Raw genomic sequence first — 27,006 nt, 5'->3', positions numbered from 1 at the left:
ACTCTTCGGAGCAAAGTATTCCTGGTATAAGAAACACCGTCTTATGGTCATACAAGCGCAGTACTCGGTGGCTTAACAAACGCTCTGCCAATGTTTTGAAGGTATCTGTCGATCCGTGTTGTGAGATGGTGATGTTAATGGCTTCAGACACTTTAAAAACATTTTTTTTTAAAGCATGGTTGTGGTATTTGGCAGACACTGGACAAAAGAAAAGTCTGGTGGCTCCCCCCACGGTGTTCCTCTTTTTTTTTGTCTCTTGCTGATTGGTGTTAATATCAGCACATTTCCTGAGCTTGATTGCTGCATGTCGCTTTTACAGGATACGTTGACTGCTTGAGGATGGAAAAGCTTCCTTCTGCCTAGGGCTAGTTCAGGATCATCCTTGTTCCTTAAAGAATATTTTTGCATGGCAAATGATAAAAAAAGAAGAGAATCTAAGCAAAGCCCCAAGTTTATTGAAAATGAACTGAAACTCAGCCAACTGTCTTAATCAGAAAAAAAACTTCTAACTGTTGTGAATAACTGGCTTGCATATGTGATGTTTCCAGCCAGATATGGAGACGGATTGTACGATTCTTACATGAGAATAGATCAGATCAGGTACCAGGACCCCACAAATGAAGAACGCAGTCCGTCCGGACTTCCTTCACTTGGGAGAGCGAACGTAAGTCATTTGCAATCTTCTGTATTTCAGGCTATGTGATAACGATAGTTACCTACCTCACTGTATGCAATAAATAAGTAGACCTATCGTTAAAAGCTCGTAATGGCTGATTAGCATGATAGCCTTTCCTGAGTAGCATAAAAAGAATAATAACCTCGTATCGTGGTCTGCATTGAATTTCCTAGACCACTCTGGCCAAAACCCACTTTATAATCCAGCCTTCCTACTTTGATCAAGAAAATTAGTTTACAAACTGTCAAGACCTTCATGCCATTGCACATCACATGTTGATAAATATGGCAGTCTGTTACTCCACAGCTGTGTTGTACTGTAACGATGGCAGATTTCCATTTAGTTTCTCACGTGAAAATACTTGGAATAAGTCTCTATGGACAGCAACCAAAGGCTCTGTGTGGCTTGTACCTCCCCCCCTCCCCTCAAGTCATACAGAAATGTAAACCCCTCGGGGAGCTCTGGTATTACCCACCACTGTAACTGGTAGCAAAACAGCACTTCCTAGACTTCGTGTGTTTGACTTCTATTTTTATAGTGGGTGTACGTTTTTGTTTTGAGCAGAAGTTTTGCATCATGAGAGCCATTCCTAAGTTGTCTCAGCTGGGCTGGAGCAATCAGATTCAGCTGTGCAACAGTCCCATTGTAATACTGTCTTTAAACGCATTTTGGCTTGTGTTGCATCCTGGCCTAAGTCTTATAGTGAAGCCTCCGCTCCTCAAGGCCTGTGGTTAAAAGCCAGAATGGAGAAATGGGATGCAGTAAGAAGCCAATTTGGACACAAACATGTTGTGAGGCAATATGGTTATGGCAGCTTATGCTAGCAATTCATTTGTCCTGTACCCTTCGCTAAGCAGATGGCTGCGTGCATGCATGTGCCATTTTTTCGGGGGGTACATAGATATGAAAGGACAGTAGTGCTCTCTTTAATTCCTGAAATGATTGGTGGCTGTGCAGTCCCTCGGCGATAGCAAGTGCTATACTTATCTCACAATGTAGCCATAACTGAACTGAAGTCAGCAGAGTGGAACTACCGGAGCACGTGGCAAATGTAACCACATCTGCGCTTTGCTTCTGATTTGCAGCTCCTCCTTGCTCCTTCGTCTGTATTCTGTCTGTATCACACGGAGGTTGTAGTGATTTGGCTCTTTTCAAAATTTTCTGGGTTTGAAGTATAAAACTTTACGCTAGAGTTGGGAGACTGATACGTACAACTGGCTTTCCGTTGTGTCTCGGCTGTGGACGGTAACCAGAAGCCTTTGAGAGACTAGAATTGTATTTGAGTTTGTGAAAGTGATAGTAGAAACACTTAAATGGCAAAACATTTAGGAGACAGATTAGCTGTTTCCTCCTCATTCATGAGTGTTTGTTTTGAGTGCGAGGAATGAGTCTAACAAAGTCTCTCTGCAGCATATCATCTTGTCAGTCAGGTTTCTTGGCTGCTAACAGCAAATTTATGGACAAAGTAAACTGTGCAGTCCCTGGTTCCTAGGAGGAAGCTGTTTCAAGACAGCTGACGTGTTGCTCAAAAGTCATCTGCTTTGGATCGGAGCCTCTTGGGGTCAAGTGCTGACTGACCCATCCTGCAGTCTGTCACAGTCAGGTGGCCCCTTTGCCTAACACCCCTTCTGCTTCTGGGGACTAACATTCAATCCTCCCTTACCCCCTGCTGCCTTCGAGTCATGTTACCCCTGGGAAAAAACAGGGTTTTAGATCCAGACAAGAAGGGGATTCATTTTGTTGAGAGGGGGCTGTCAGGAAAGGTGAACTTTGGCTTTCCTACAGGCTCCGTTACTGCTATGAGAAATTTGCTGCCTGGCGCAGCATTGGTAGGCTGAGCGTCGCTCTCGTATCGCTCACATTTAGACGCAGCGTTACGCTGGAGCCTCTCTTCAAGATGAAGCGTAGTTGGCACACTTTGGGGTGTCGATACTGGGACTGACTCAAGCAATGCATTTGACTTGCTGAAGATATTTAGGAAATCTGAGCCATAAATAGCATCCATTTTGTGCAGTGTGCTTTGAAGCCGTGGTGCTCGATTCACCTACCCAGGTACTAAGGGCTGCTCTGTCGGAGCTGTGCCAGGCGGGGCTGCCATGGAGGTGCATTGAATCAGGCCAGATACCTGACAGACGTGCAACAATCCTTCTTCTGTTGCTAAAACGATCTGGCCTGGCGGGTGTTTTATATGCTAAACTGAATGCAAGGGAAGAGCCTTAAAATGGGATGCCTTTTGTGAACTGTGCGGTGTGTGCTATAGCATCACGCCCCCCTGTAGCTATAATAGTATAAAGTGCCAGTACACTTCAGGATAATTCGCACAGTCAGTAAATGAGGGGGAATGAATATTTTTAATGAAACCTTACTTCATGTGATCATGAAAACAGTGCGAGTCTTTTTCTACAAACACCATTGTCCGGATGAAAGGGGAAATATTGGCTATTGAGTTTTTTTTATTTATTTGTCTTTAAACCCTTTCCCCCTCACTATTAACACAGTAAGGCATCAAAAATATTTTTATCTTTTCACTTTTTTTAGCATTCATTCAGTTGAACTCTGAGACTGACTAGTCCGGTTTCATCGTCCACTTTCTAATTCCTGAGCATTTGCGCAAGCTGCTTAGGTGAATAGGACTCCAGGGTTATTTAGCAATGTTTGATGCAGACATTTCTGTTTAGGCTTTATATGCCCCTCCATCCCCTTCTTTTCAGCTCTCAGCTCTTATGGTGAAATGCCTTGCTGGTGTCCCTTGAAGTGAGTGGTGATTTTGGAGAAGAATTATACCATGCTTTGTGTAGTAATTCTAGTACTTAATCAGACTGCTGGATTAGTTTCTAATTATAACACTGTAACAGAAGGGTGTGTGGGACCCTGAGGGTCTGTGTTTTGGCATGGCTCCTGAATGCTTCTGGTGTCCAGAACAATAAAGTAAAGCCGATAATTTGTATTCTAGGGCCTCTTGATTGCTTTGTAGGAGATGGAACATGAGGCACCCACAGGGCAACATATTAGTGAGAGACGTAAATACAAGTTAGCGGATGGATTTGTCTTTGCAAGGGGTGAAGCACTGCATTAACATTTTCGTTAATCATTTTTCAGGAGTGCATTTTGGATGTGAGAGGGGAGGGAGAAAGGAGTAAATGGGAACTGCCTGGAAATCGGTGCTCAGAGGAGCACCCAGCTGGGTGGTTCGTGAGCAGAACTGCAGCTCAGTCCAGGCAAGCTCAGGAAGGACTTTTGACCTTGGCTGCCCAAGGGTGTGAGGAACAGTCTGCTGGAGTAGGTAGCTTCAATTTTGCACCTTCACCAAAGCACCTTGGAAAAATTAACCACCAATTTTGCATCTCTTTTAAAGTGTTTGAATGTTTTTAGAGGAAGTTCCCAATCTTGTTTTTCAGCCTGGTTTCCAGTTATTTCTCTGTGGAAAGAGTGTCCAAGGGAAGTCACACTGCAAGCAAAATACTGAACTTTTCCCAAAAGTGGGGGGTGTGGGGGGGGTGTCAAAATGACTTCCCCTTAAAAAAGTCAAGGAAAGTTAATGGGCTTAACCACCTACCCAGCAGAGTGTTTTGAGTGTCTGAAACTACAGTGGACTTTCAAGTGGCTGCTGTTGTCCTTCTACCAAGAAACGTTTCTGACTCTATCCGCAGGAGGCCTGATGAGCTTCTGAAGAACCTTTTTAAAGCCAAAAAACTGGTCAGTGCACAATGGAAGATGATGTATAATGCAATGGCCCATAGCTTCTTGGCCCTTACAAATCCTCCCTGCCCTGAATCGTGAATTCATTTAAATAACACCGGTTCTTTTGTGAAGAATACCCTAAAAGGCTAGCAGAGGTGAATTTTCAAGAACCAGGTTTAATGGCCTTCATCCAAATTTGGTAGTGGAAGTAGTAAATAGACCTGGCTGAATACAATTTCCCATCCAAGGGCAGACACTAGGTTTTCAGACATCTTTAAAAGAAAATAAAAAAACCCAAGCCCCCAGAACCTTGTGCCAAGTCTGGACGCTCTGTTCATTTGGGAGTTTAAAGTTTTGATCTGTTTGATGTGAATAGCCTTTTATTCAGCCCTCACAACGTCTGTCACTCTTTATCTCGGCACTTCCCCCACAGGCTCAGAAGAAGAAAGTGTTTGCTCTAGGTTATCATTTTTTTTAGCGATTTCCTGGAAAGGTGTGTCTCTTAGCTATGCACTGCTGGCTTTTCTGGACAGGCACAGCCCTGGGTAACAGGGCTTTGAACAGAAGATCCCAGGGGTCTGAACAGCAATGATTTAAATGGCAGCCTGCGTTTTTATGGTCTTGGGCCACAAAGCAAGAACTAGTGGTTCACTGCAGCACCAACCAGATGGATCTTTACAGAAAGAGGTGTGTGTCTGGTGGCTTTTGGCTAGAATAGTCATTCCCCTTTATTTACTGACTGTGCTGTGATGGTGGGTTGTATGTAGCTAAAAAGGAATTGGGTTTTATTGCTCTGGATCTCCAGGTTTATTTATATTTTTGCTTGATTCCCGAGGAGTTATTTCAGTTCCAAGGATAGGGTTTGGCACATGTCTTACATCTTTATTTTGAGATGAAAAGACAGGATGGGAAACAGATGTTGCCCCACTAGTCGTGACTTCTTCAGGGTTGCACAGAGGAAAGTAACACCTCTTGCCTCCTCGCAGTGTGGAGCCTTGGTGAATCGAGAAGGGGGGGATTCCTGAGGGAGGGCATGGATGTCATAAGGGAGGAACAGTTTCCGGAGGCTCAGCGGTTGCTCATTCAGAAACTTGTAAAAAATGACAAGCCTTGACTATTTCACAATGCCGCTTTCCTACTATTTATATTTTTCTGTTGGTAGACGGGAAACTATTTAAGCCCAAATTAACTTAGAGCAGTGAGTGGGAATGACCTAGAGGACTGCAGAGAAGCGGATTAACGCGGGTATTCTTGATTACGCCTCCGCAACAAGGTCTCGAATACACTTGAGTAACCCTACTGGCTGGGCACGCTGGGGATTGCTCATCACCAAATCATGCTTTGTCATTCTCCTCCTCTCACCCCTGTGTTTTCAGTCCTCCTATTCTTTGTCCATCCTGGTTTCCCCTCCCCGCCCCCATGTCCTGTTTACACTCTTTCTTTTGTCTTTCCCCTCTGTACTCTTGTCCACAGAATAGTTTTCATATGTTCAAGCTAGATTGCACATCTCAGACAGCTGCAAGCTGCATCTCTCCCAGTGTCATGCTATGAGCCTAAACGTGGCCATGCTTAACTGCAGTGCTTTTCTTCTGGCTGGATGCATGTGAGTAAGGGTAGGCATTTTGCCCTTAGGGGAATGGCTGCCTAAGGTGTACCTTCTCTCAAGACATGGGAGAAAGCAGGGCAGGATGGCACCTTCCAGACTTAATCTGAAAGGCATAAGCTTTTTTGGGTGACAGCCTACGGTGTCAGATGCCATGAAGGTATGGTGTGTTGGTGCTCATTGCATCTTCAGAAGTCCATTGCATTTTGTTTGCATCCCTGTGTATGGCAGGCACGTAACTCTGGTTGGTTAGGGTAACAGCGTGCCCTGAAAATAAATGTAAAACTCTTGCTGAATGGCAGCACTTTGTTCTAGGTGGTATTATTACATTTTGTACTGTGCATTGTAAAAAACCCAACATTTAAACTTTCTTGTGTCGTGTTTTTTTGTTGTAATTCCCGCAGGTCACTAGCAACAAACTCACAATGAAGGATCATCCCCTGACTGGAAGTCAGGTCAAAGTTGAGCAATTATTTGAGGACTCTGGAAACAGAAGGAGCAGTACTCTTCAGTCTGCAGGGATCAGTGTGTCCGAAAGATCTCTTCCTTCCCTGACGAAAGATAAAAGCACAGACAGCTTAGGCACAGCCAAATCTAGTGGTAGTTCATCAAAAACACATAAACCTGTCGCTCAAGCTCCAGAGCAAGCACTGAAACAGTATAAACATCTGTTGTCTGCCTACGAGCAGCAAGAAATCTTGAACTTCTCTGAAATTTACTTTGTGGGTCCAAATGCAAAAAAGAGGCAAGGGGTCATTGGCGGGCCTAACAACGGAGGGTATGATGATGACCAAGGTAGTTACATTCACGTGCCTCATGACCATCTCGCTTACCGCTACGAAGTCCTTAAAATCATCGGGAAGGGCAGCTTTGGGCAAGTGGCTAAAGTTTATGATCATAGACTCCACCAGCATTTGGCCTTAAAGATGGTTCGCAACGAGAAGCGATTCCACCGTCAAGCTGCGGAAGAAATCCGCATTTTGGAGCATCTCAAGAAGCAGGATAAGACTGGCAGCATGAACATTATCCACATGCTGGAAAGCTTTACCTTCCGAAACCACATCTGCATGACCTTTGAGCTCCTGAGCATGAACCTGTACGAACTGATTAAAAGAAACAAGTTTCAGGGGTTCAGCATCCAGCTGGTACGCAAGTTCGCCCACTCGATACTGCAGTGTTTGGACGCGCTCTATAAAAACAAAATCATACACTGTGATTTGAAGCCGGAGAACATCCTCCTGAAACAGCAAGGGCGGAGTGGCATCAAGGTGATCGATTTTGGGTCCAGCTGCTTTGAGCACCAGAGAGTCTACACGTACATTCAGTCTCGGTTCTACAGGGCGCCAGAAGTCATTCTGGGGAGTCGCTATGGGATGCCTATCGATATGTGGAGTTTTGGCTGTATTCTGGTGGAGCTGCTGACTGGATACCCTCTCTTCCCTGGCGAGGACGAGGGAGACCAGCTGGCTTGCATGATGGAACTGCTCGGAATGCCTCCTCAGAAGCTCTTGGATCAATCCAAGCGAGCCAAGAACTTCATCAACTCCAAGGGTCATCCTCGCTACTGCACGGTCACGACGCACGCGGACGGAAGAGTGACCCTCAATGGCAGCAGGTCACGCAGGGGTAAAATGCGGGGTGCTCCAGGCAACAAAGACTGGGTGACAGCACTGAAAGGGTGTGACGACCCCTTTTTTATAGAGTTCTTAAAAGAATGTCTTAGCTGGGATCCTTCTGCACGCATGACTCCAAGTCAAGCTTTAAGACATCCTTGGATTTGCAAACGAACCCCCAAGCCCCCCAGCACTGATAAAACCTCGAGTAAACGGATATCGAACTACACAAGCTCTTTCCCAGGCATTGGTTCCAAGTTGCCTCCAGTAGTTGGCGTGGCAAATAAGTTGAGGGCCAATTTAACATCGGACTCCAGTGGCAGTATACCTCTATGCACTGTGCTACCAAAACTGGTCAGCTAATGGAGAATGACATACTTCCAGAGTTCTGTACCTTGTGTGTTAGTTTTCCTCCTAGTAATCTGTAAGGTGGTGAAATGCGGAGGTTTTTAATGGCTTTCCTTTTTACTAAGCACTAAATCTTGTTTAGGAAAAGCTGAAACGTAAACATTTCAAGGGCTAAGTGTTTTATCAAGCTGTTTCAGTTGCAGTGTGGTGCGTACGGCATCACTTGATAGGTCAGCACATCTGTTTGGCTCAGCGCAGCGACATGCTTTAACAGATGTGCCAGGTTGGTTTGAGTGTCATAAAAAAAACCAACAAGTCAGAGCATTTCTTATCAGGGCCAGCTCAGTCAGCAGATGGTTTGGCACTGACAGCAGGCAAACTAGGTTTAAAATGCTGCTGTTCTCTTGGATGGAAGGATCTCTGCTTTCTGTTTTAACTTGCAAATGAATTTTTGAACTTGAGGGAAGATGTTGCAGCGCCACTGTCCAGAGCGCAAGTGTTTTAATCTGAGGAGTCGGGAGGTCACTAGCAAGCCGCTCATTTATGTTTTAACAATGTGATTGTTCTGTCCTGCTTTCCTTTAACCCATGGTGGCTGGGATTTTTCAAAGGAGCCCAAGGGAAGTAGGCACCAAAGGAGATAGGCGCCTAAATATCTTAAGCTGGGATGTTGAAAGGAGCCTGCAGGCGTTTGGGGACATGTTAGGTGTACATAAAGACATGTATATGCTGCTCCCATTGAAGGGTGTCTGGGTGCACCCAAGAGCAGAATTTGGCCCGCAGCATTAAGCGTGGGTTGCTCAAATCCTCTGTTTGGAGTTGAACTTCAAGCGTGTATTTTGGCCAAGTGATTCCTTCTCCATCCCTCCCCAACTGAAAATGCCCATCCTAAAAGCAAGCACCCTTGCTACTGGAGGCTGCCTTAGAGAAATGTCTGCAATCCTGGCCTTTTAAAATCCCTTTTTGTCCTGCAGGGTGAATTCCATTGGATTACACTGAGCTGCTTCTTAAAAAAACAGATGCTCCTTTCCTGCTAAGCAAGTTGAATTTTTAAGGGCCGGGACTATAGTGAGAGGCTGTGTATGGGATAAGACTAGTAGCTGAAGGAATGGTGTGAAACCTTTCTAAATGTCATCTCTCAAATACCCGATGAACGCAGGTTAAACCATCTAAGCAGTTTAGTGTCTTGAAACAAGGAAGTGCGTGGGGAAAAATGACTGTGTTTCAAGTTGTGACCTCTCTGGTATTTCTGAGAGGGTGATGCCTCAACTGCTGTTTTGCATGCTTCAAATACACATAAAGGCTAGGTACAGACCAAAGTGGTATCAGTCGAAGTTACGTGGTTTTCTGTGAGCGGCGTAGTTTAGATCGGTGGCGAACAGAGCACACATTTGCCCTTCGGTGGGGACGGCAAATCTTAGACTGGGTTCTGTCATTTTAAAACCAGTCTGCTCCTTTATGGGTACTATAAACCTGTTTGCGATCACCGGTAAAAGTACGATGTCTGTACCTGGCCACAGGTTTTTTTTGTGCGTGTCTCTCTCTTCCCCGTTTCTCCCCTTCTTTGCCAAGAAATGAAGTGGCATTGTGATCAATAGAGGCAGCGGCACAACTTCCTGAAACTGTTAATCGATGTAGCCCCATGGTCTGAGCTGAGTTACAAAAACATCTGATCTCTTTCCAAGTGCTTGAACACAGTTTTAAATACAATTTAGAGCTTTTTTATGAGCCAAGGATTTTAAATTTAATGAGTTTCTCTGTAGCAATTTTTTTTTTATGATAGGACAGGGAAGTTCCTAGTTCCATAATCAGTGGAGTGATTGGTGTGGCCGGCAAAATAAATTGACCGAGCATTTTAAATCCAAGGCTCTTGTTAGGTGATGTATGGGGCGCTTTCTCATTCCTGTGTTTACTTACATCCATCAGTGGCATGTTGGATCAGGGGCCCGGGTCCGTAAGGTTAAAAGCATGTCAGAAAACCAGGATAAAGCTTGTCCAGCTTGGGCTTTGGATGTCGATCAATGGCAAATGCCTTGAAACTGGTTGATAAAGTGACAGAGCTCAAGTTGAACAAATAGGTCTATTTGATTTCTAAATTCCAAACTTTCCCAAGAAACTTGGCCCTATTAAGTATTTGCAGTATATACTTTTTGTGTTTTGTTCAGTCGCCTTTCTACACAAGTGTCCCATCAGCCTGCTTACTAGCTGTGGTAAGGCAATACAGGCCAGCTTTTAGCCATGTACAGTTAATGGCTCCCAAAAGCCATGGCATACGATCCTTGTCTGTTCCTGTTCCACTTCCTAGGAGCTCACGAACAGTTTCTACAGTTGGCAAGGCAAAAGTTTTTTTTTATAGGTACATGAGGCAGGCATATTTTTAGACATGCTAGAGGATGCCTGCAGCTTTAGGATCATCTTGAATATATATGTAGCATCTTGATAAATAAGAGAGACTTGAATGATTTTTTTTTTCTTCCCCCCTCTTTTCCTGGTACAATGAACCTTCTGGCATTGCAAAATGGCAAACAAAGCAATGGCAGGCAGAAACACCTTGACCCTGATTTGGCAGGGTCCCCTGATCATATGCTTAGCTTTCAGCATGAGTCCAGTACATCTAGGACTACCCATATATATAAAAATGGGACTGTGTTTAAGTATTTAGCTAGAGCGGTGCCTGCATCCCAGTATCACAACAGACTGGGGAAGGGAGATGTTGGTGATCTTAGAGGATTTCTGCTACATCGACAGGTAAATTTCTGTTCTGAAAAAGAAGTCAGTGGGCAAATTTGGCTCTGTCCTGCACTCATTCACCCCCACTGACTTCAGTATAATTTAATATGTGTTTATCCTCTTGGCAAAATTTGACCGGATAGCCCACAAGCAGAACGCACATCTGAATTCATACTGGTGTGAAAGGGGCAACTAGAAGCCCGGTCCTGCAAGCCCTCTAAACGCCGAACCCTTTGTGAGGGCATGTGGGAATGACACGCGTGCAATCTTTGGAACCTAAAACTAAAATGTCCAACAGTGTCACATCCTGGAGGCGATCGCGTTTTCACCAGTCGAACCTCACTAGTGCTTGTTTGGCTTCATGCAAAAATATGACTATCTCCAATACTGGTACGTTGCATACTAGTGTGTTCAGAAGTAATGCTGATATTTGTCAGGGTAAATGAACACAGCCACTTTCTCTTTTTCTTTTCCTATGGGTATGGCAGTGTCCTCTGTCTTCTTGACTTTGCAAATCTACAAGACCCGGCAAATCTCCCAGGCATTAGTGAGGTTCTCCTGCCGTTTAAACCGCGTTCACCTGATACTCTAGCACAGTGGTCTCCAAGGTGGGGTGGACGCACGACGATCCATTGGGGAGCGGGAAGAAAATACTAGAACTTCTATTTCTATTTCTATTTCTATTTCTATAAATATGCATATATTGGGGGGGCGTGCTCAAAAATTTTTTACCGATAGGGATGCATGATCAAAAAAGTTTGGAGACCACCGCTCCAGCACAATTCAAATAGAAATTGCCAGCCAAGGTTTACAGTAAAACAATGAATCACGCTTCTAAATCCCTTTTACTGAATAAGTCCAAGCTTGTTTAAACAAGAGTTCCTTCCAGTGTTCACGATATTTTCCTGCACACAGCGTCAGCTCCGTATTGTAAATAACAACATTCGCTGCTTATTGTGTGGTTTTAATCTTCTTTTAAGAAGTGTGGGTTGTAGGACTTTGGTTTAGCAATATTTTTTTATTTAAATTGCTCTATAAGAAGAAAGAAGCCTCGGATCTGAGACCTGCTACTTTTTACACCGGGGTCCAAATATAATCTGAAAAGCCCGTGGCTCTGTGGTCCAAAGTGATGGGACAGTGAAGTATCCTTCTTGCACTAAAGATTAGGATAATAATTTTAGAAGGATTTACACAAGAGGTACATTTACTTAAGGGTCTGTTATTTTCCTGCTGTGATCTTACTAACACCAATTGCTGACAGTGGTGTTTCCCATTTTATATTGCTTATGACTGTGGGGCGATTTCAGCTACCTTCTGTACGCAGCAGATTCTGTTGTCCATTAGTATTTTTTAGCTTTCCTTCCTACTTAGCTTGAATACAATCTCTGGACTTGTGGCAATTGAAGAATCTGGATCAAACTGAACAGAAGGTGTTTTTAAAAGGTGTTTAAATACTGTGAGGCAATTTATGTGGGACTGTTAGTCAAAATCTGGTATAATTCACAGTGATAGTGACCCTTTTGGACTGGGATGCTGTTAAAAACCATCTGGTATCTTTGTAATGGTAGATCAACACAAGAGGTGCTTTGTAGCAGCGATCCTCTTAAAACTACCTCTGAATAAACCTTGGGTCCTTTTTAAAGACACCCACTGCAGACCACAATCCCCCTCCCTTTTTAAAAATCATGCTGGGTGCTTTGGTTGTAAAGCACATACATGATGATCTCAGCAATGTCTTGCTAATCCCATGAATACAAGAAAAAGGCTGATTCTGCACCCAGAGCTCTGTATTTGAGCGATATAAATCCTCTGCCCGGCAAAGTTTAATGCTGTTGTGGAAGCAAAGGGCCAAAATGATATGGAAAGATTTTCAGTACTTCTATGCACTATACAACTGAGATTAAAAACAGATTCTGCACCAAAAGGCATTTCTGATGGACAAGGTGGAGGGTTTTTTCTCTCGGAGGTGCTGAGTACCGATCACACTCTGATTTCAGGAGGAATTATGCGTGCTCTTCAACTCTGAATGTTGGCTCCAAGTTCTCATACTCCAAGGATACCACAAGCGCCATTTAAAGATTTTAACATTTTTCTCTTTTTAGTAAGGTATCAGGGACATGTAATTTATATAATATGCAAGTTTCATGCATCTCGCATACTTCCCATAGAAGATCCTCTCTCTAGTCTGGTGCAAACTTCTACTGGTGTTACATTAAATATAGCCTCTTAATATTGGTGCCCACCATGCCATACGAAAATCCAGGGTCTTCAGACCCTTACAAGCCAACCTTCTTCTGGCTGTTTTTAAATGACGTGTGCTTCCTTTCTCCCGAATAAAACCCTTATGAATGAACTAACTGGTTGATTAGTAAGTCTGTGTTGCTACAAGAACAAAGTGTTCCCTTTTCATAGTACTGTGCCTTATTATTTTTACCAGCCTACATCTGTCTCAGTGCAATCCAGTTACAATTCAGGGTTTCTTATACATTGAAGTGTTCACACAAAAATGTCAGTACGTCTAAAGAATTTACAGGTTAGCCTTTGTAATATTGTAAATACTGTGGTGAGTGTAATATGGTGGAAATTGTAGAGACCACTTAAGGTGCATGTGAGCTTACCCGTTTCTCTCTGTAAAGGAACACTTTTGAGGGGGAAAAAAAGTCAGTTTTCAACTATGTATGTAAATGTAATGAACAGATATTTCCTAAAATTGTACTTCAGTTCATTTTTAAAAATAAATAAATACATAATTTTCTTTAGCAAAAGGCTGTGCAAGTTCCTGAAAGAAATACTTGACTTTTCTTTCTTTTTTTTTTTTTTTAAGGGGGGCGGGGGGGAAGAGCAGTAATACTTTCCAGATGGTATAACTTAACTTGCACTGCCAAATATTATACTTGGTGGCATCTAACTAGAGGGCACTCGAAAAATTTCAGCCTTGACAAGAGATCCTTACCAGGGTGCCAAGTGTGATGTGTCTGTGTATGGAAGGAGACAACTAGGAGAACAAATGAGCAGGAGAAATATTTTGTGTTATTGAGGCTTTACCAAATGAGCTGGCATTACAAAAATAACAACTGAAAGCAGCCAGCAGTATTGAAGTTGTGGGAGAATAAAATGTCCTCCATCACTGACTGGATTCTGAACTTGAAAAACATCTTTTCCTTTTTCTCTGTTTTTTTTCCACAGACTCGGTAAAGTTTTTTTCCCTTCGCAGTGTTTCTGTGTCTGCTGTCCTTGAAATGCCAGAGGAAACATACGGCGGACAGCTTTACGACTTCAGTATGCTCGTGCTGAATGCAAGCGGCCTGACAAATGTTCTTCTCGTTAGCGGTGCTGTAAATGGACATCTCGGAGTTTTGCCATAGCATTCTCAAGTCATCGCTTTCCCATTTGGTCCAGTGGAGTTTGTTTGGTTTTTTTAAGCCTTCTTATCCCTAGCCTGGAAGGAAAATCCAGCAACAGCCACTTAAGAAAGCTTTGCTTTTTATAGAAGCTTACATTTGTGTACAGTAGGTTCCCCATTTATATAGTGGAATAGTTTGAAGTTGAAGTCACGCTCCCATAAAAAGGCCTGTGTAGCTATGGCCTGCAGGATTAAGGGCTTTGTTTTCATAAGGAAGATGTTAATCTTCATGAAATCACTTGCTGCCAATTCTTGACCAGTTGAATCAACTGCATTACACTGGAGAAATGTATTCTCTGATTTAAGGGCGGCATTGAATTGGGCGACTCGGACAGGCTGGAGAGCGAGAGTGGATTCTTCGCTGTTTAGCACCACGGAATGATTTTTTAAGGACAAAAAAACCTATTTACAATCCTAAATCTGTCCCCAAATGCATCCTTTGGCATATTCAGACCTGTTTAGTTTTGCTCCTCATTCCTGTTCCATTTCTTTACCAGCAGCAACTGCAACTAGCCACTTTTTTCAATGACAATTTTATATAGGCAAGGAATATTCTCCCGTACAGGATCCCGTAACCTTTTTGCACGCTCTGTCACACTGTTTGTAGATACAGTGGGTGCTCAGGTATGTCTGTATTCCTGTGCTCATACTGGATCAAAAAGACGGTGCTTTGCGTGGCTCAGGTTTTGTGATTCAGAGCAATTGCCACGTGCAAAGCTGCGCCTTTAACAGTTGTGCTTAATGCCCCCATTTAAGGCATCGGGGATTCAACTACCAAACCTACATTGGAACAGCTGTAAGCTCTTCACTTAAACAAAATTAAGGAGGGTAAGCATTAGATTTGGATCTGTCTTTGTGCTTTTAATTTCTTGCCCAATTTCAAGTAGTAGTTCACAATCTGGCCCACAATTTTCAGTGAGAGAGACTCCTTCCGCTGCGGAAAAAACTAGCACTCAGTAACAAATAGCTTGCGTTATTAAAGAGAAAAAACAGTTGGTATAAGATCATATTTGTAACTCAGCTGAACAGGCAGAAGATGCAAAGATTTACTTTTTCCATTTAGCAATAATCCTTTTGGTTCAATGGACTCAGCTTTTCACCCTCTGCATAGTAATAGGCCTTGCAGTTACACATAAGGGGGTCATTTAGCACAGAGTGGCTTTAAAAATGCTACTGCCATCAGTTTGCCAAACAAGTTATTGCTTTGCAGAGTCCCTTCTGCGCCGTGACTTGTTTTAAAATAATCACAGACTATTTCTAAATAAGCCCTAGCTGATTTATACACGTAGGCCAAGATTTTTCATTGAGGGATCTCAGCATCTGGGAGTCCAACTTAAGACACTTGAAAGAGACCTGATTTTGGAGGGGCAATGTTTGCCATCTAAAAATTAGACGTCTTTTCAGGTATCTCAGAAGAGGCACCGATCACTAGGGAAGATGTTGGTCATATCAGCTGGTCGAGATGACAACATTTCAACCAGAGGATTCATCTTCACTTTGCTAGTGATATTGGAAGCCGTTGTATGCTAGACCCTTTGGCATTTCGAGAGCCATGCCAATTATACTTGCTATAATTAGAGTTATGAGACACATTGTTTAAAATGCCAGAGGCTCCTGCATGTATTAGCTCTCCCAATGTTAGTAATGTTTATGGAGTTGAACCACAATTACCAACGTGTCCTGACGCAGGTAAGTCTTCCCTAGAGGAGCTGAGGTTTGTACGTGTCTGATGGCACCCGATCTTGCATGGAGACCACCCCGTTTTGCCATTGTCTCCAGTGGGCAGTCTGATCGGTCCCTCTCGCGTAGCAGCGGCTGCTGTTTCAAAGTGGAACGTGTCGACCGTGTGAGAATGGGTCTGTTCTTGTTAAGTTTCTACTTTGTAGGCCCAGGTCCGCATCCCCCCCGAACCAGCCAAGCGCCCTTGATTCCCATGTCAGAAGGGAGCACAATGTGGATCTAGGTTCTCTCTGGATCAAAGAGGAAAATTTGGCCCTTACGTTACCTTGAAGCCTTCCTAGCTTAAATAACAAAAGGCATTGGTACCTTTTGGCCCAGTTCTTGATGAATGGATGGTAAGCTCTTTTTGTTTGTTTTTTTTCTTCTGTCACATGAATGTAAAAGTGCTTTAAAAACCTTTCGGACCAGAGAAAGCCAAGTGCACGTATGTCCAGAACTGTCTTTTCCTCAGCTACGTTGCGGAAGTGTGAATACATATTGTTTGGAGCAGTAGGCTTGATGCACAATAGATGTTTGCTCCGGTACTGTGGTCTGTCCCATGCTGGTGAGAAACAAGGGTCGTTCTGGAGAAGAATAGCCTCTGCTTGCTGGTCACAGTTGCAGCCAGCAGCCGCAGACTTTTGTGATGGGAGTGTGAACTTATAAGGAGTGGGACTGGATCGAAGCGGGGTTAGGAAACTAGTGGGCGTCTCTCTGCTAATGCAAAAGCACAGAAAGGGATTGTTGGCACGGTCACACAACACTTTCCCCCCCCTCCTCTTCTATTCCTCAAGCAAAAATTCAAATGGATTTTCCCTTGAAGTGCATCTCGGTTCGCTTTGACTGCGGGGAAGATGCCCTCGGTGATAAGCAGACTCCACCCGAGCTGCTTGCCAGCATCACTTTGCCAATTCCTAGCGGCTGAGAATAGCTCTTTAGAGACAACAAAGTATCAGGGAGCAAAACCATGTAAGGACTCGCATTCCTCTGGCTAGCTCGGAAATCCATGTGTTCTTTGGCCTTAAGAGCGCAGGAGGAGTGGAAAGCAGCTAACCGATTTTTTTCTTTTTTTCCAGGCAATGACGTGATTCTCTGCCACAGCTGATAAAGATAGGACTGGGGAAGGTTTAAAGAAATGAGCTGTACAATTAACATATGGAACTGACTGCTGCAGGACACGAAGGCAAACGATTCCCTCCGGTCGTTTAAAAAAATGGGTTACGCATGAATGTGAGTGCGATCCTTGCGACGATACAAGCTGATCGCTGGCTGAGCGATCCCCTTTCCCATGGCACGCTATCACAGAGCTGGATTGGGTATCGGGGGTTTTGCACAGGCTGCTCTTATATGGCAGGATATTGCAGTGGGTTCATACCTTGTTTGTATTGCCATAGTGCCTTGGATTCGCAGTCAGGGATCAGGAAGCCCTTGATTGAGGGGATCTACAGGAAAGTAACAAAGGGGTAACCCTTGCCTGGGGATCTGGCAGTCTGCAGGGCGGGTAGGATGCGGTGAGAGAATGAAACAAATGGGCGAGGTTGGAGAGTTGAGGGCACAGACATGCAGGAGTTAAGGATTTGCCGTTGGGTAGCCAAGGGCACACAAGAGCCCCACTGCTGCATTTCATTAGGCTATTACAAGGATGCTGGTTGCAGAATTGGGGTGAGGGGAATAAAGAAATAAAATAAGACGATGTTGCTGATCCGATCTTCTGTACATAGCGACCGTCTGCATTTGTGTCTGGTACAGCTCTGAGCACGCTGTGAACTCGTCTGTAATCACAATAAGCTCCAAGTCTATAAATAGTTGTCCACCTTCAGTCCAGCTCCTCCGCTACAAAGTTTGGTTACAGTTGTACTAATAATACAAGCTGTCCGCGTCTCTAGAGGGCTGTGATGATGGATGGCATAAATGCTATTGCAGTGCTGAGCACTGACGTGCTGTCAGTAATGCCATCAAACGGGAAAGGTCAGGGAAGTAATGTACACCAGCGGTTCTCTGCGCTCATCCTCTAAGTAAATGGCAGCCCAGAGCTAAAAGTTAGAAGTGAATGTGTCCCAGCAAGCACAGACAGCTCTTTCCTCCAAGGGAAGGTGCATATGCATCGCTTGTGAAATGGTCTCTCTTGCTGTTGTGCTGAACAGCACAAGCCCCTGGCACGGAGTGAGTTGAACGCTGTGCAGCATGTCTGCTCTTATCTGAAATGGGATAGACACGGTACATGCTTAGAGGCAGGGGCTACGGAGTAGTACGCAGTCTGCAGGTGTGCTGGAGAATAATCGGCCTCCCTGGGCTCTTTGCTCCCAGTGCCTGTGCTTTGCTGGGTCCTTTCACCCGTGCTCCTTGCCCCCAGGGAAAAGAGCCTTCCTCCCTTCAGCTCAGCCATTTGGAACAGCCTCGCCTCAGACAGAACCTGAAAAACTTGCCTGTGCACCTGAATTTCTTTCTCCCTTTCTTCTCTATAATAGCATAATAGGTAACTCAGAATAATAGCTAGGGCAGCTGTAAGCCTTCCCAAGCTTCAGTTATAGTTTTACACCATTCTGCACGAATATGAGTTCTTGTCCATTTGGTTAATGCCGTACTTTATCGCTACGTGTGCAATGAGATCTGTGATGCTTTGATATGAAAGGGGGCAGGTAGCTACCTGGGTTCAGTTCTCCGGTCTGCCACAGACTTCCCTGTCTGATTTTGGTCAAGTCCCTTAGTTTCTCTGCGGATGCTGGAAAGATAAGTCCACTAGCACAGTCAACACACAGCACATGCGATAGAACTGGCGCCGACAGCCCCTCGGCGTGGCACGCATCAGACGGGGCAAGGAGCGGGAAGCCGAGCAGCAGATGGAGCAGAAAGCGGAGCAGCCGACCAGGCAGAGGGAAGGGCTGGAGCAGTGCTTGGGGCTGATGCGAGGCTCGTTTGTGGCACGCCGGACAAAAAGCTTGGCCCTCACTGCAACAGACCATGAGGCGCTCCAGTGCTGCAGTGACTATTACTCGGACCAGCGCTGAACGTAGGCCTGGGGAAGGCCGTATTATCTCACCGCTGCAATAAGTTTGTCCGGGCTGATAGAGGTGCTTACGCCAGGGTGTGGGAGGTGGTCCTTTACAACAACAGTCTCCACAGTCATGTCTGAAGTTGGTTTTGTTTCTAGCAATCGTGCTGCTTTTCAGTGACCTTTTGAGCTGAAAGAGCCCAATTCGGGATATTTGGTGGCTCTCCAGTGGTGGCCCAGCTGCCTCCTGACCTCCAGCACCATGCCAATGGGCCCTTACACTTCAGACCCAATGGCTTGGTTGATGGCACAAGCCCTGGAGCAGTAGGAGAGTCTCTCCACAGCTAGGACCTGATTGAGTTTGAAGCCCAGGACCCCTTTGCTGCACGGGAGCTAGAGGCACAGAGCACTTCCGAAATCGTGCTGTGGGTCTGGGGAGAAGACAGAGAAGCAGCCCTAAGTTATAGGGCTGTGGTGGACAGAAACACAGGTCTTCAGCTTCTCTGACCATCGTGGTGCCTCTTGATTGCGTTGATAGATGAGGGATCAGATCCTTTCAGTGTATCAGAGCACAGGTACGTCCCGTCCCTGTCCTTGCACTGCAGTCGTATCACCGGCTGTTCCCAAGTCTCACCTCCTCTGTGCACGGTCACTTAGTGCTAATTATAAGCCATCCACAACTTGCAATATATAACCGCCAATGAGGTTTTTTTTTTTAAGCATGCAGCTTTTCACTAGTCAGGCGCTGGTGATGGCAGCTGTGCTCTTTCCTGGCCCAGAAGCAGCAGTGTCCCGGATTGTTCCTGACTGAATCCCATCTGCTGGGCAAGCTAATATACCGTTTAATGCAGATTTCTGCCTGCTGGCATTAGCTAAACTTCAACGGCAGCCTGAACCCAGTGCCGTTTGATGCCAGGAGACTCCCACTGTCTCGAGAGAGGTTGATGCTTTGTAAATTCTCCCGGGGGACTGTCCTGGGCCCTAACGCAGGCTTGAGCTGCTCTGCAGAAGAAATGGGGCAGCTCCTGTCCTTCCCTCCAGGCCACCAAAGGTTGTGCCTCGAGCATTGTATCTACCTGTGTGAGAAGCGCGGGTGTTCGGGCCCAGAAGTCCTTCCCTCCCTGCGTATTGCAGACACGGCGCTGCGGCGGTTTGCTGTACCCCGAGGTCTGGGGGGCAATAAATCTTGAGCATGAGGGAGAGGGCTCCAGGAGGGTGGGGACGTGACTGTCTGGCCCTACTAGTCATCGCCAGACATGGTGGGGGCTGGGGTGGGAGGCTACAGGGCTATGGGCCTTGCCTGCAGCTGTGAGGCCGTGTGGTTAGGGTGTTAGGCTCGGTGGTTAAGCGAGGGCGAGGGGCAGGGTTTTCAGTCACACAGGCAACACCCTGCAGCGCTGCTTCAGTCTGAGCAATGCTGGAAAAAACAGTCCCACCAGAGGCGCCGAGTACCCTGGCCCCCTCGGAAAGGGGGGCTGTCACCTGAAATGCATAAAACTTTCCATCATCTTGGGCCACCCCAGCACAGGTAGAAGTCAGCGTCTAGGAGCCCCAGCAGGGAAGCCAAGCCACGCTCAGGTGCAATACGGGGCCTGTCCGGCTCCCAGCCACCGTCGGGACCTGGACCCGCTCCTGCCTTGTTGCGTTCTGCTTGCAAGGACCTGGGGCGCTCCCAGGACGGGCTTTACCCACTGACCGCTGCAGAGCCGGGTTTGGAGTCCACGTCGCTGAGTAACCCGGGCTGGGAGGAGAGGCTCCCTTCGTTTCCCCCCAGGGCTGTCCTCTGCCTCTGCTCGCTCTGCTCCACGGTGGGTTGATTGTTTTTCTGCTCTCCAGGCCACGTAGGAGGCTTTTCCCGAGAGAATTACACCTCCACGCTTCTAGCAGCGGGCACCTCTGAGCGCTCGTTGCGGAACAAGAGCGGTCTGTCCTGGCTCGCTTCAAACCGCTTCCAAGGCACGGTGACCTACACTAGCAAAAGGCCCTGTCCCAACGTGAAAATCTAACTCTCGGTTCAGAAATGATACCTTTTATTAGACCGACTAGGAAATTGCAACCGAACTGCTCTTTTTCTGAACCACGAGTTCTAGCTTTTGGCCTTTCACGTTGTCTCAGGCCAGCACAGCTACCAAATACATCCCAGTGTGAGCCCCTGTGCAATAGTTTACGTTTACCGAGGATTTTACACGGGGAATAGCCGGTGTCTGCATAGGAATGGCTTTGCTCAGGGCGAATAGGACCTCACTCCCCCCAGCTGACCTTTTGGTCTGAACGCAATGACTTGTCGAGGAAAGTCCCAGCTCCGCCTGGGGACCTGTGTGTGAGGAAACTTTCCAGAACCCGGCCCTCTAACTTAATGACTTGCTTTATCGCTCAGTAGATACGGGGATGGGCTTGGCCTGCCAGCGCAGGGCAGATTGCAGACTGACAACTTAGCTTGCGCCGCCTTGGACTTGGTAACCCTGTCTTTCTATTTGCCGTCTCTCCCACCCCACAGACGTCTGAATGACGTAAAGGCAGCTGTATTGTCAGCAGGAAAAGGAGCTGTTGTCGGCTTTTGGCAGCCCGTAATCACAACGGCCATAAAACGAGGCTGGGGCTTCTGGGGAGTGCAAAGGCTCAGGGAGTGAGAGGGTTCTCAGGACTTTCAGCCTGAGCTGGTTTTAGGCTGGACATCTCGGAGGGACTGGGAGCAGTTAGGTGCCCATCGTGCATCGCACCTCTATGGCACCGAAGCTCCTCGCTCCCTTAGGCTCCTTGGAAAATGTCAACTTTAATTCTCTCTCTCTCTCTCTTTTTTTTTTTTTAACTTTCTGCTTTCCACTGATCACATGCGGCCTCCTCTGGGCCTGCCTGCTATGGCTGGTATGCTTCCCGCTGATTGTTAAATCCTGGTTGCTGGCGTAGGGGGATGGGGAAACTTCAGCTATTTTTGGGGGGGTGGGGGGGTGGAGAGGGGAGTGAATAGCGCAGCATTCATTTTCCAGCCAGCTGCTGCTGATTCAGGACATTTTCAGCAGTGACAATTGTATGGAGCCGAGCCACCGAGGGATCAGTTACAAGTGACTGCTGCAGCTACAGTGTCGACAGCGGCTTTCTAACTCGTTCCTCTCTGTATTTCTCACTGTGTGTGACACAGATGGAGACATTTGGAGAAGTAACAGGATAGCAAGGCGGATAAGAAGAAAAAAAAAAATCCCCTGGATTTCCTCCCTTGTGCTTCTCCCCCCCCCCAGCCGATGATACGATCACATGCTTTGCTGCAACAATTTCCATCCCTCTCCTTGCAGAGAAGAGGGTTCGGGCAGGATCCCCGAACACGGCCCAGCCTGATGGGAATTAGCGAGCAGGACACACAGACCTGAATACATTTCTTTGGGTGATTCATAGTTCCTATGAATTTAAACCCCCAGGATCACGCGTTGCTTGGAGGGTTTGTAAATGCATCTATAATTATACCCAGCTGATAAGTCAGCCCTTATGCAAATACTTTCTGGAAGTCCTGTTCCCACCTGTTTGTTATTTCTATAAATTTCCCACAGTGGGTGGATGAACAACCCGGGGCTCCTGGAAAGGCTGGTCACCCTCAGGGGTCCAGGCAAGGCAAATGTGGGAGAAGGGGATTGATTGTAAATGTGGAGCTTTTGCAGGGACCAAGGTGGAGTCCTGCTTCTCCTCCCACAGAGGTGCTGCATGAGGACGCCTTCCCAGGTGGAAGGTGCGAGCTCCTGCACACGAACAGGGAAGGAGCTTGGGTGTTTGGGCAGGGAAGATGCGGGAGGCGGGGAAGTTTGGGTGGTACGAATAGTCAGGAGGCCTGAGTTTTGGGCCTGTCTCTTCTGCAGGCCTCTGTGTGACTTCTGGCAAGGCACGCTGGGCTTTAGTTCCCCAGAACAGGGACAACGGTCCCATGCTTTGGGCTAGATGGCTGAAGCGTCCCCTGTTAGGAGGGTCGTTATTATGTCACTTTGCATGGAATTTGGCAGCCCATTTACTTAGCTTTGGAAGCTGCTTCCTCCACAGCATGAAGAAACTGGGCCCTTTACCCTGCCCAGCTGGACGCCGGGGCTAAGCACGGTATATCACATAGTGCGTTGTTCATGGGCTCGCTTGGTACGAAGGACGTACCGCGTGCGACTTCACATTAGAGCCAGAATTTGGTACAAATGCCCAACGAGCAGCAGGGACCTGACTGCTTAATTCAGATTAGGCTGCTGCATGTTCGAATCACAGAAAACGAGGGCTGGAAGGGACCTCAGGGGGTCACATCTAGTCCAACCCTCTGCTCAAAGCAAGACCATCCCCCACTAGATCATCCCAGCCAGGGCTTTGTTGAACTGGGCCTTAAAAACCTCCAAGGATGGAGATTGCACCACCTCTCTGGGGAGCCTGCTCCAGGGCTTCACCACCCTCCTAGTGAGAGAGCTTTCCTAATATCCAGCCTAAACCTCCCTTGCTGCATTGTGTTCCCAGATTGATCACGGAGCCTCAGACGCCTTCCCCATTCACAGAGTGGGAATAAAACCTGCCAGCTCGCTGCAGTGGAGGCGCTCATTTAAAATACGTTTGTACAGCACCGAGCGCAACCTGGCTGGGGCCTGCTGCCAGCACCCCTGCATCTCCCTTGGCTCCCTGCATGACACGTTAGCTAGTCTCCGAGCATCTCACGCAGTATGGGACAGAAGACCGCAGCAGTGGCGCTGTCTTTCCCACGGAGGTTGCTGAGTCCGTGAAGTGCGAGGCCCTGCCACTAACACACCCACCGCTGCTGGCAAGGCTGTGCGGATGAATGAGAAGCCTGGGACGCAGCCTGGGGCACTGCCCCGTAACAAAACCTCTTGACAATGTAAACAGCGTCCTTCAAATTCAAATACAGAACATGCAAGCGAGCGAGCAGGAGAGATGCCTCGCCTAGCACGCCGTTGCTGTTTCTCCCAGTTGCTATGTAAACAGCTTTATTTCTGGCTCAGACCACATACCAGGTCGCAGCCCTGTGCCATGTAATCCCAGATGATTGGTTTCAGCGCGCTGGGGCGGATACGGCGGCTCCAGAGTAAAGCTCTTCCAGTATTACCCAGAGCAGCTGCTCTGCTTGCGCCAGGGCAGTTGCAGGCTGTCGCGCTGCCTGGCCCACGGGGTTTATCGCAGCGACAGAAAATAGATAAAATTCCTTCCGTGCCAGCACTCACCGGGGGGGGCCGACATAGCTGACACCTACCGAGGCACGCAGCTAAGACCAGGCAGGGAAGGGCCCGGGCGTAACGCTGCACGGTGCAGCTGAAACGAACGCCGTCTGCGCCCTCCGCGTCTCGGCCGCTGGGTTCCGTGAGCCGGGCTCAGAGAGGGCTGTCCCAGTCTCGGTTTGAAGGCCGGATGGCATCGTCCGCCCTCCACAAGGCAATAAATGCATAAATACTGGGACTGAAAAGGACCTCTTGAGTCCCCAAGCCTGGTCTCCTGCTGTCACAGTCACCTAATCGCCACCTTAAGACCAGCAAGGGTTTTGTCGCCTTCAATAGCATCTATGGGGGAGAGCTTCCAGCCTCATCTTCCCTTCGTCTCGCTGAGGCTGAAAGGCAGGGGGCTGCCTCCTACTAAGGGTCCGTGTACAGTGCCCAAGGCAATTCACAAATAATTGATGCTCTGGTCACAAATGGTTGGGGCTACTACTAATGCAAGTGAGCCCTTTGTCCATGCAGGCGGGCATCTGCATGCGAAAAACCTCTATTTGTGACGAGGAGGTGCCCAGGTTATACGGAGACCCGCCGGATGTGCATATATTGTCACGGTTGGATGCTCGTGTTTGGGGTGGTGAATACACAGCTAAATGCTGGAGGTGGGCAGGGGGATGGGGTCCCACAAAGGCTAGGCACTGGCAGCTGCTCCTGCTGGCAGCTTGGAGACTGAGTCCACGATCCTGTTGTGCCGCACCAGCCTGGCAAGACTGTGCACAGGGTTTATACCCAATTTGAGACTCTCTTAAGCCTTGACTGGAGAGCGTAACTTGATTTTCAGCATGGCTTTCCCTTTACTTATTAGTATGGCCTCTGCAAAAGAAAGACATTAGCTACTAGACAAGGAGCAATGGCTTCAAACTGCAGCAAGGGAAGGTTAGTTTGGATATAAGGGAAAACTTACTCATGAGGAGGGTAGTAAAGCAGTGGGACAGGCTGTCCAGAGCGGTGGTGGAGGCTCCGTCCTTGGAGGTTTTTAAGGCCTTGCTAGACAAAGCCTTGCCCGGGATGATGTAGTCGGGGCTGGTCCTGCTTTGAGCAGGGGGTTTCACTGGATGTGACCTCCTGAGACCCCCTTCCAACCCTCATTTTCTGTGAGTCTACTAGGGGGGAGACAGCAATGCCTACTGCTCAGACATGGAAATATTGGGATGGGAAAGTCTTCTGACCTCCCAAATACCTTTCCCTATTCAGGGGGTGAGTCAATGGCCAAGCACTGTTGTAAAGTGTGGTCCTGATGGGGGAGGTCCGGCCAAGCCTCCTGCCCTGATCTGTGACGCTGCCTTTCCCATTGTTCAGTGAGGAAGAGGCCGGCGGGCCAACCTTGCTTCTGGCTTTCTCTGTCATCTGGAGAGCGGTTGCAAGCAGTCAATTCCCTGGTGTCTGCAGAGCAAATGGGCAGCCTTCATCTGCTTGCCGCTCTACTGTTCTTCCATTGAAATCTGTACAGAGTCAGTTCTGCAGCACAGTGCTGCTGGTTGCAGTGCTTGCAGCTATGCTGGCTCTGGAGCAGGATGCCATGCCAGCACCCTGGCTTGAATATAGGAAAGGCCATTGAGCTCGGGGCCTGGGCAGACCTCAACCTCAGAAATTTTGCCTTCTCCATCACTACAACCCCCCACCCCCAGCCATTTCCACCATGCAGCGTGCTGTCCTAAGCTGCCACACCATGTGGCTGGGTGCTGCTTAGCCGGGTTGTATCACAAAGGAGACTTTTTTTTTCCCCTCTGGCAGACGGATGGTTGTGCAGTGTGTAAAGATCTGTGGGATGAAAAGGTCCCTACCAATATGAGCTGGAGGATTAGTAATGCATGCAGGGAGCCCCTCGGGAGGAGGATGACTGTGCAGAAGAACCACTGTTTTCTGTCTTTCTCGCAACCACAAGGCTATAAAATTGGAAATCGCAGTTGAACAAAGGGCGGGCTGATCTCTTTACAGCTTCTGCCTCCGGGTAGCTCTGATCCAGTATTGCAAAGAAAGCTAGCCGGCAGCTGGGCTCTGTAGGTGGTGAGCTCACAGTCAGGTTCCCCCACGTGGTGGGACGTACTCGTGCCCCACGGAGTCCGAGTGCTTTGTGTTTCTCCTTTTGTTCGGTGAGCGGGACGGTCGCGTCACCGGCAGAGGAGGAAGGGCCGTGCCTCATCAGAGAGGCCAGATGAGGCTGCGGAGGCTAGCGGGCAACTCAGTGGCTCGTGGCCTTGCCTGCGTGAAGCCTCTGCTCTCCTTGGGTCCCTTTTCTGGCCATCTCAGAGGACAGGGACTCGTGGGACTCAGAGCATCACTCAAAATCATAGCAGCCTTGGATGTCCTGCTGCTGCCGGGGATTGCACAGCTTCAGACTATGGGGGATTGAGGGCAGTGTAATGGTACATCAGTCCCCTCGCACATCTTCCTTCCTTTCCTCTTGTACGTGGGGGAGGAGCAGAGTCTGACAACCAAACCCTGTTGCAGGCAATGGAGAATTCGCATACGTCCCCTGAGGGTGGTGGGCCTTGTTGGGAGAGGCAAAAAGCCTGGCCCTTTCTCCAAGAGGCAAACACCCGGATTAAAATCGTGGATGGAGTGAAACGCGTTCAAAGACCAGCACGTGGAAAAGACAAATCCACGACAGAGAGACCCGGGACGGGGCATCTGGGCCCACTGCAGGGCGCCTGCAGTATTTGCGTGGTCCTGGCATCTCTCACCCTGACAGGCGAGCAGTGGAAAAAAAACCTCCCTCAGCCCACATGTGTCCTGGAGGGGATATCGGTAAGACAATAAACACTGCCATGTGGCCTGCAAGCTCTGGGCTACATCTGTCTGTCTGGATTAGGGCCAGTCCCAGGAGCTGCTTATGCTAATAGAGCTCATCTCCATAATCTTGTCACCCAAATGCCTCCTTGCTGTTGGTGGAGGGGCAGGGATTTGGGATTATAGGGGGCACCAGCCACTGGCTCCCCTCCTTTGTGCATCAGGAGGAGGCAGGTTGGGGGCGACGGGGTAATACCAGATAAGATCAGCTCAGGGAA

At 47.5% G+C, this 27,006-nt stretch overlaps 1 protein-coding gene across 3 annotated transcripts in view; it reads left to right on the top strand.

Moving 5' to 3' along the window:
• Positions 1 to 21,952, top strand: part of DYRK3 (dual specificity tyrosine phosphorylation regulated kinase 3) — a 22,515-nt gene extending 563 nt beyond the window's left edge. Inside the window, exons 2-4 of one of the 3 annotated variants that reach the window (XM_019546519.1) lie at positions 549 to 664; positions 6,365 to 7,927; positions 21,904 to 21,952. In XM_019546519.1, the coding sequence (XP_019402064.1) occupies positions 549 to 664; positions 6,365 to 7,927; positions 21,904 to 21,933 (1,709 nt within the window). In that variant the 3' untranslated portion in view covers positions 21,934 to 21,952. Of the gene's footprint in view, positions 1 to 160; positions 234 to 548; positions 665 to 6,364; positions 9,113 to 21,903 lie in introns of those variants that run through there. The other 2 variants (XM_019546520.1, XM_019546521.1) reach the window with 2 other exon arrangements.
• The last annotated feature ends 5,054 nt before the right edge of the window (positions 21,953 to 27,006 follow it).

This window comes from Crocodylus porosus, unplaced genomic scaffold (assembly GCF_001723895.1).
Source record: "Crocodylus porosus isolate Cpor-Errol unplaced genomic scaffold, CroPor_comp1, whole genome shotgun sequence".
Taxonomy (NCBI): Eukaryota; Metazoa; Chordata; order Crocodylia; family Crocodylidae; genus Crocodylus; species Crocodylus porosus.
Note: the sequence above shows the minus strand (reverse complement) of the source record. Positions and strands in the feature narration are given on the sequence as shown.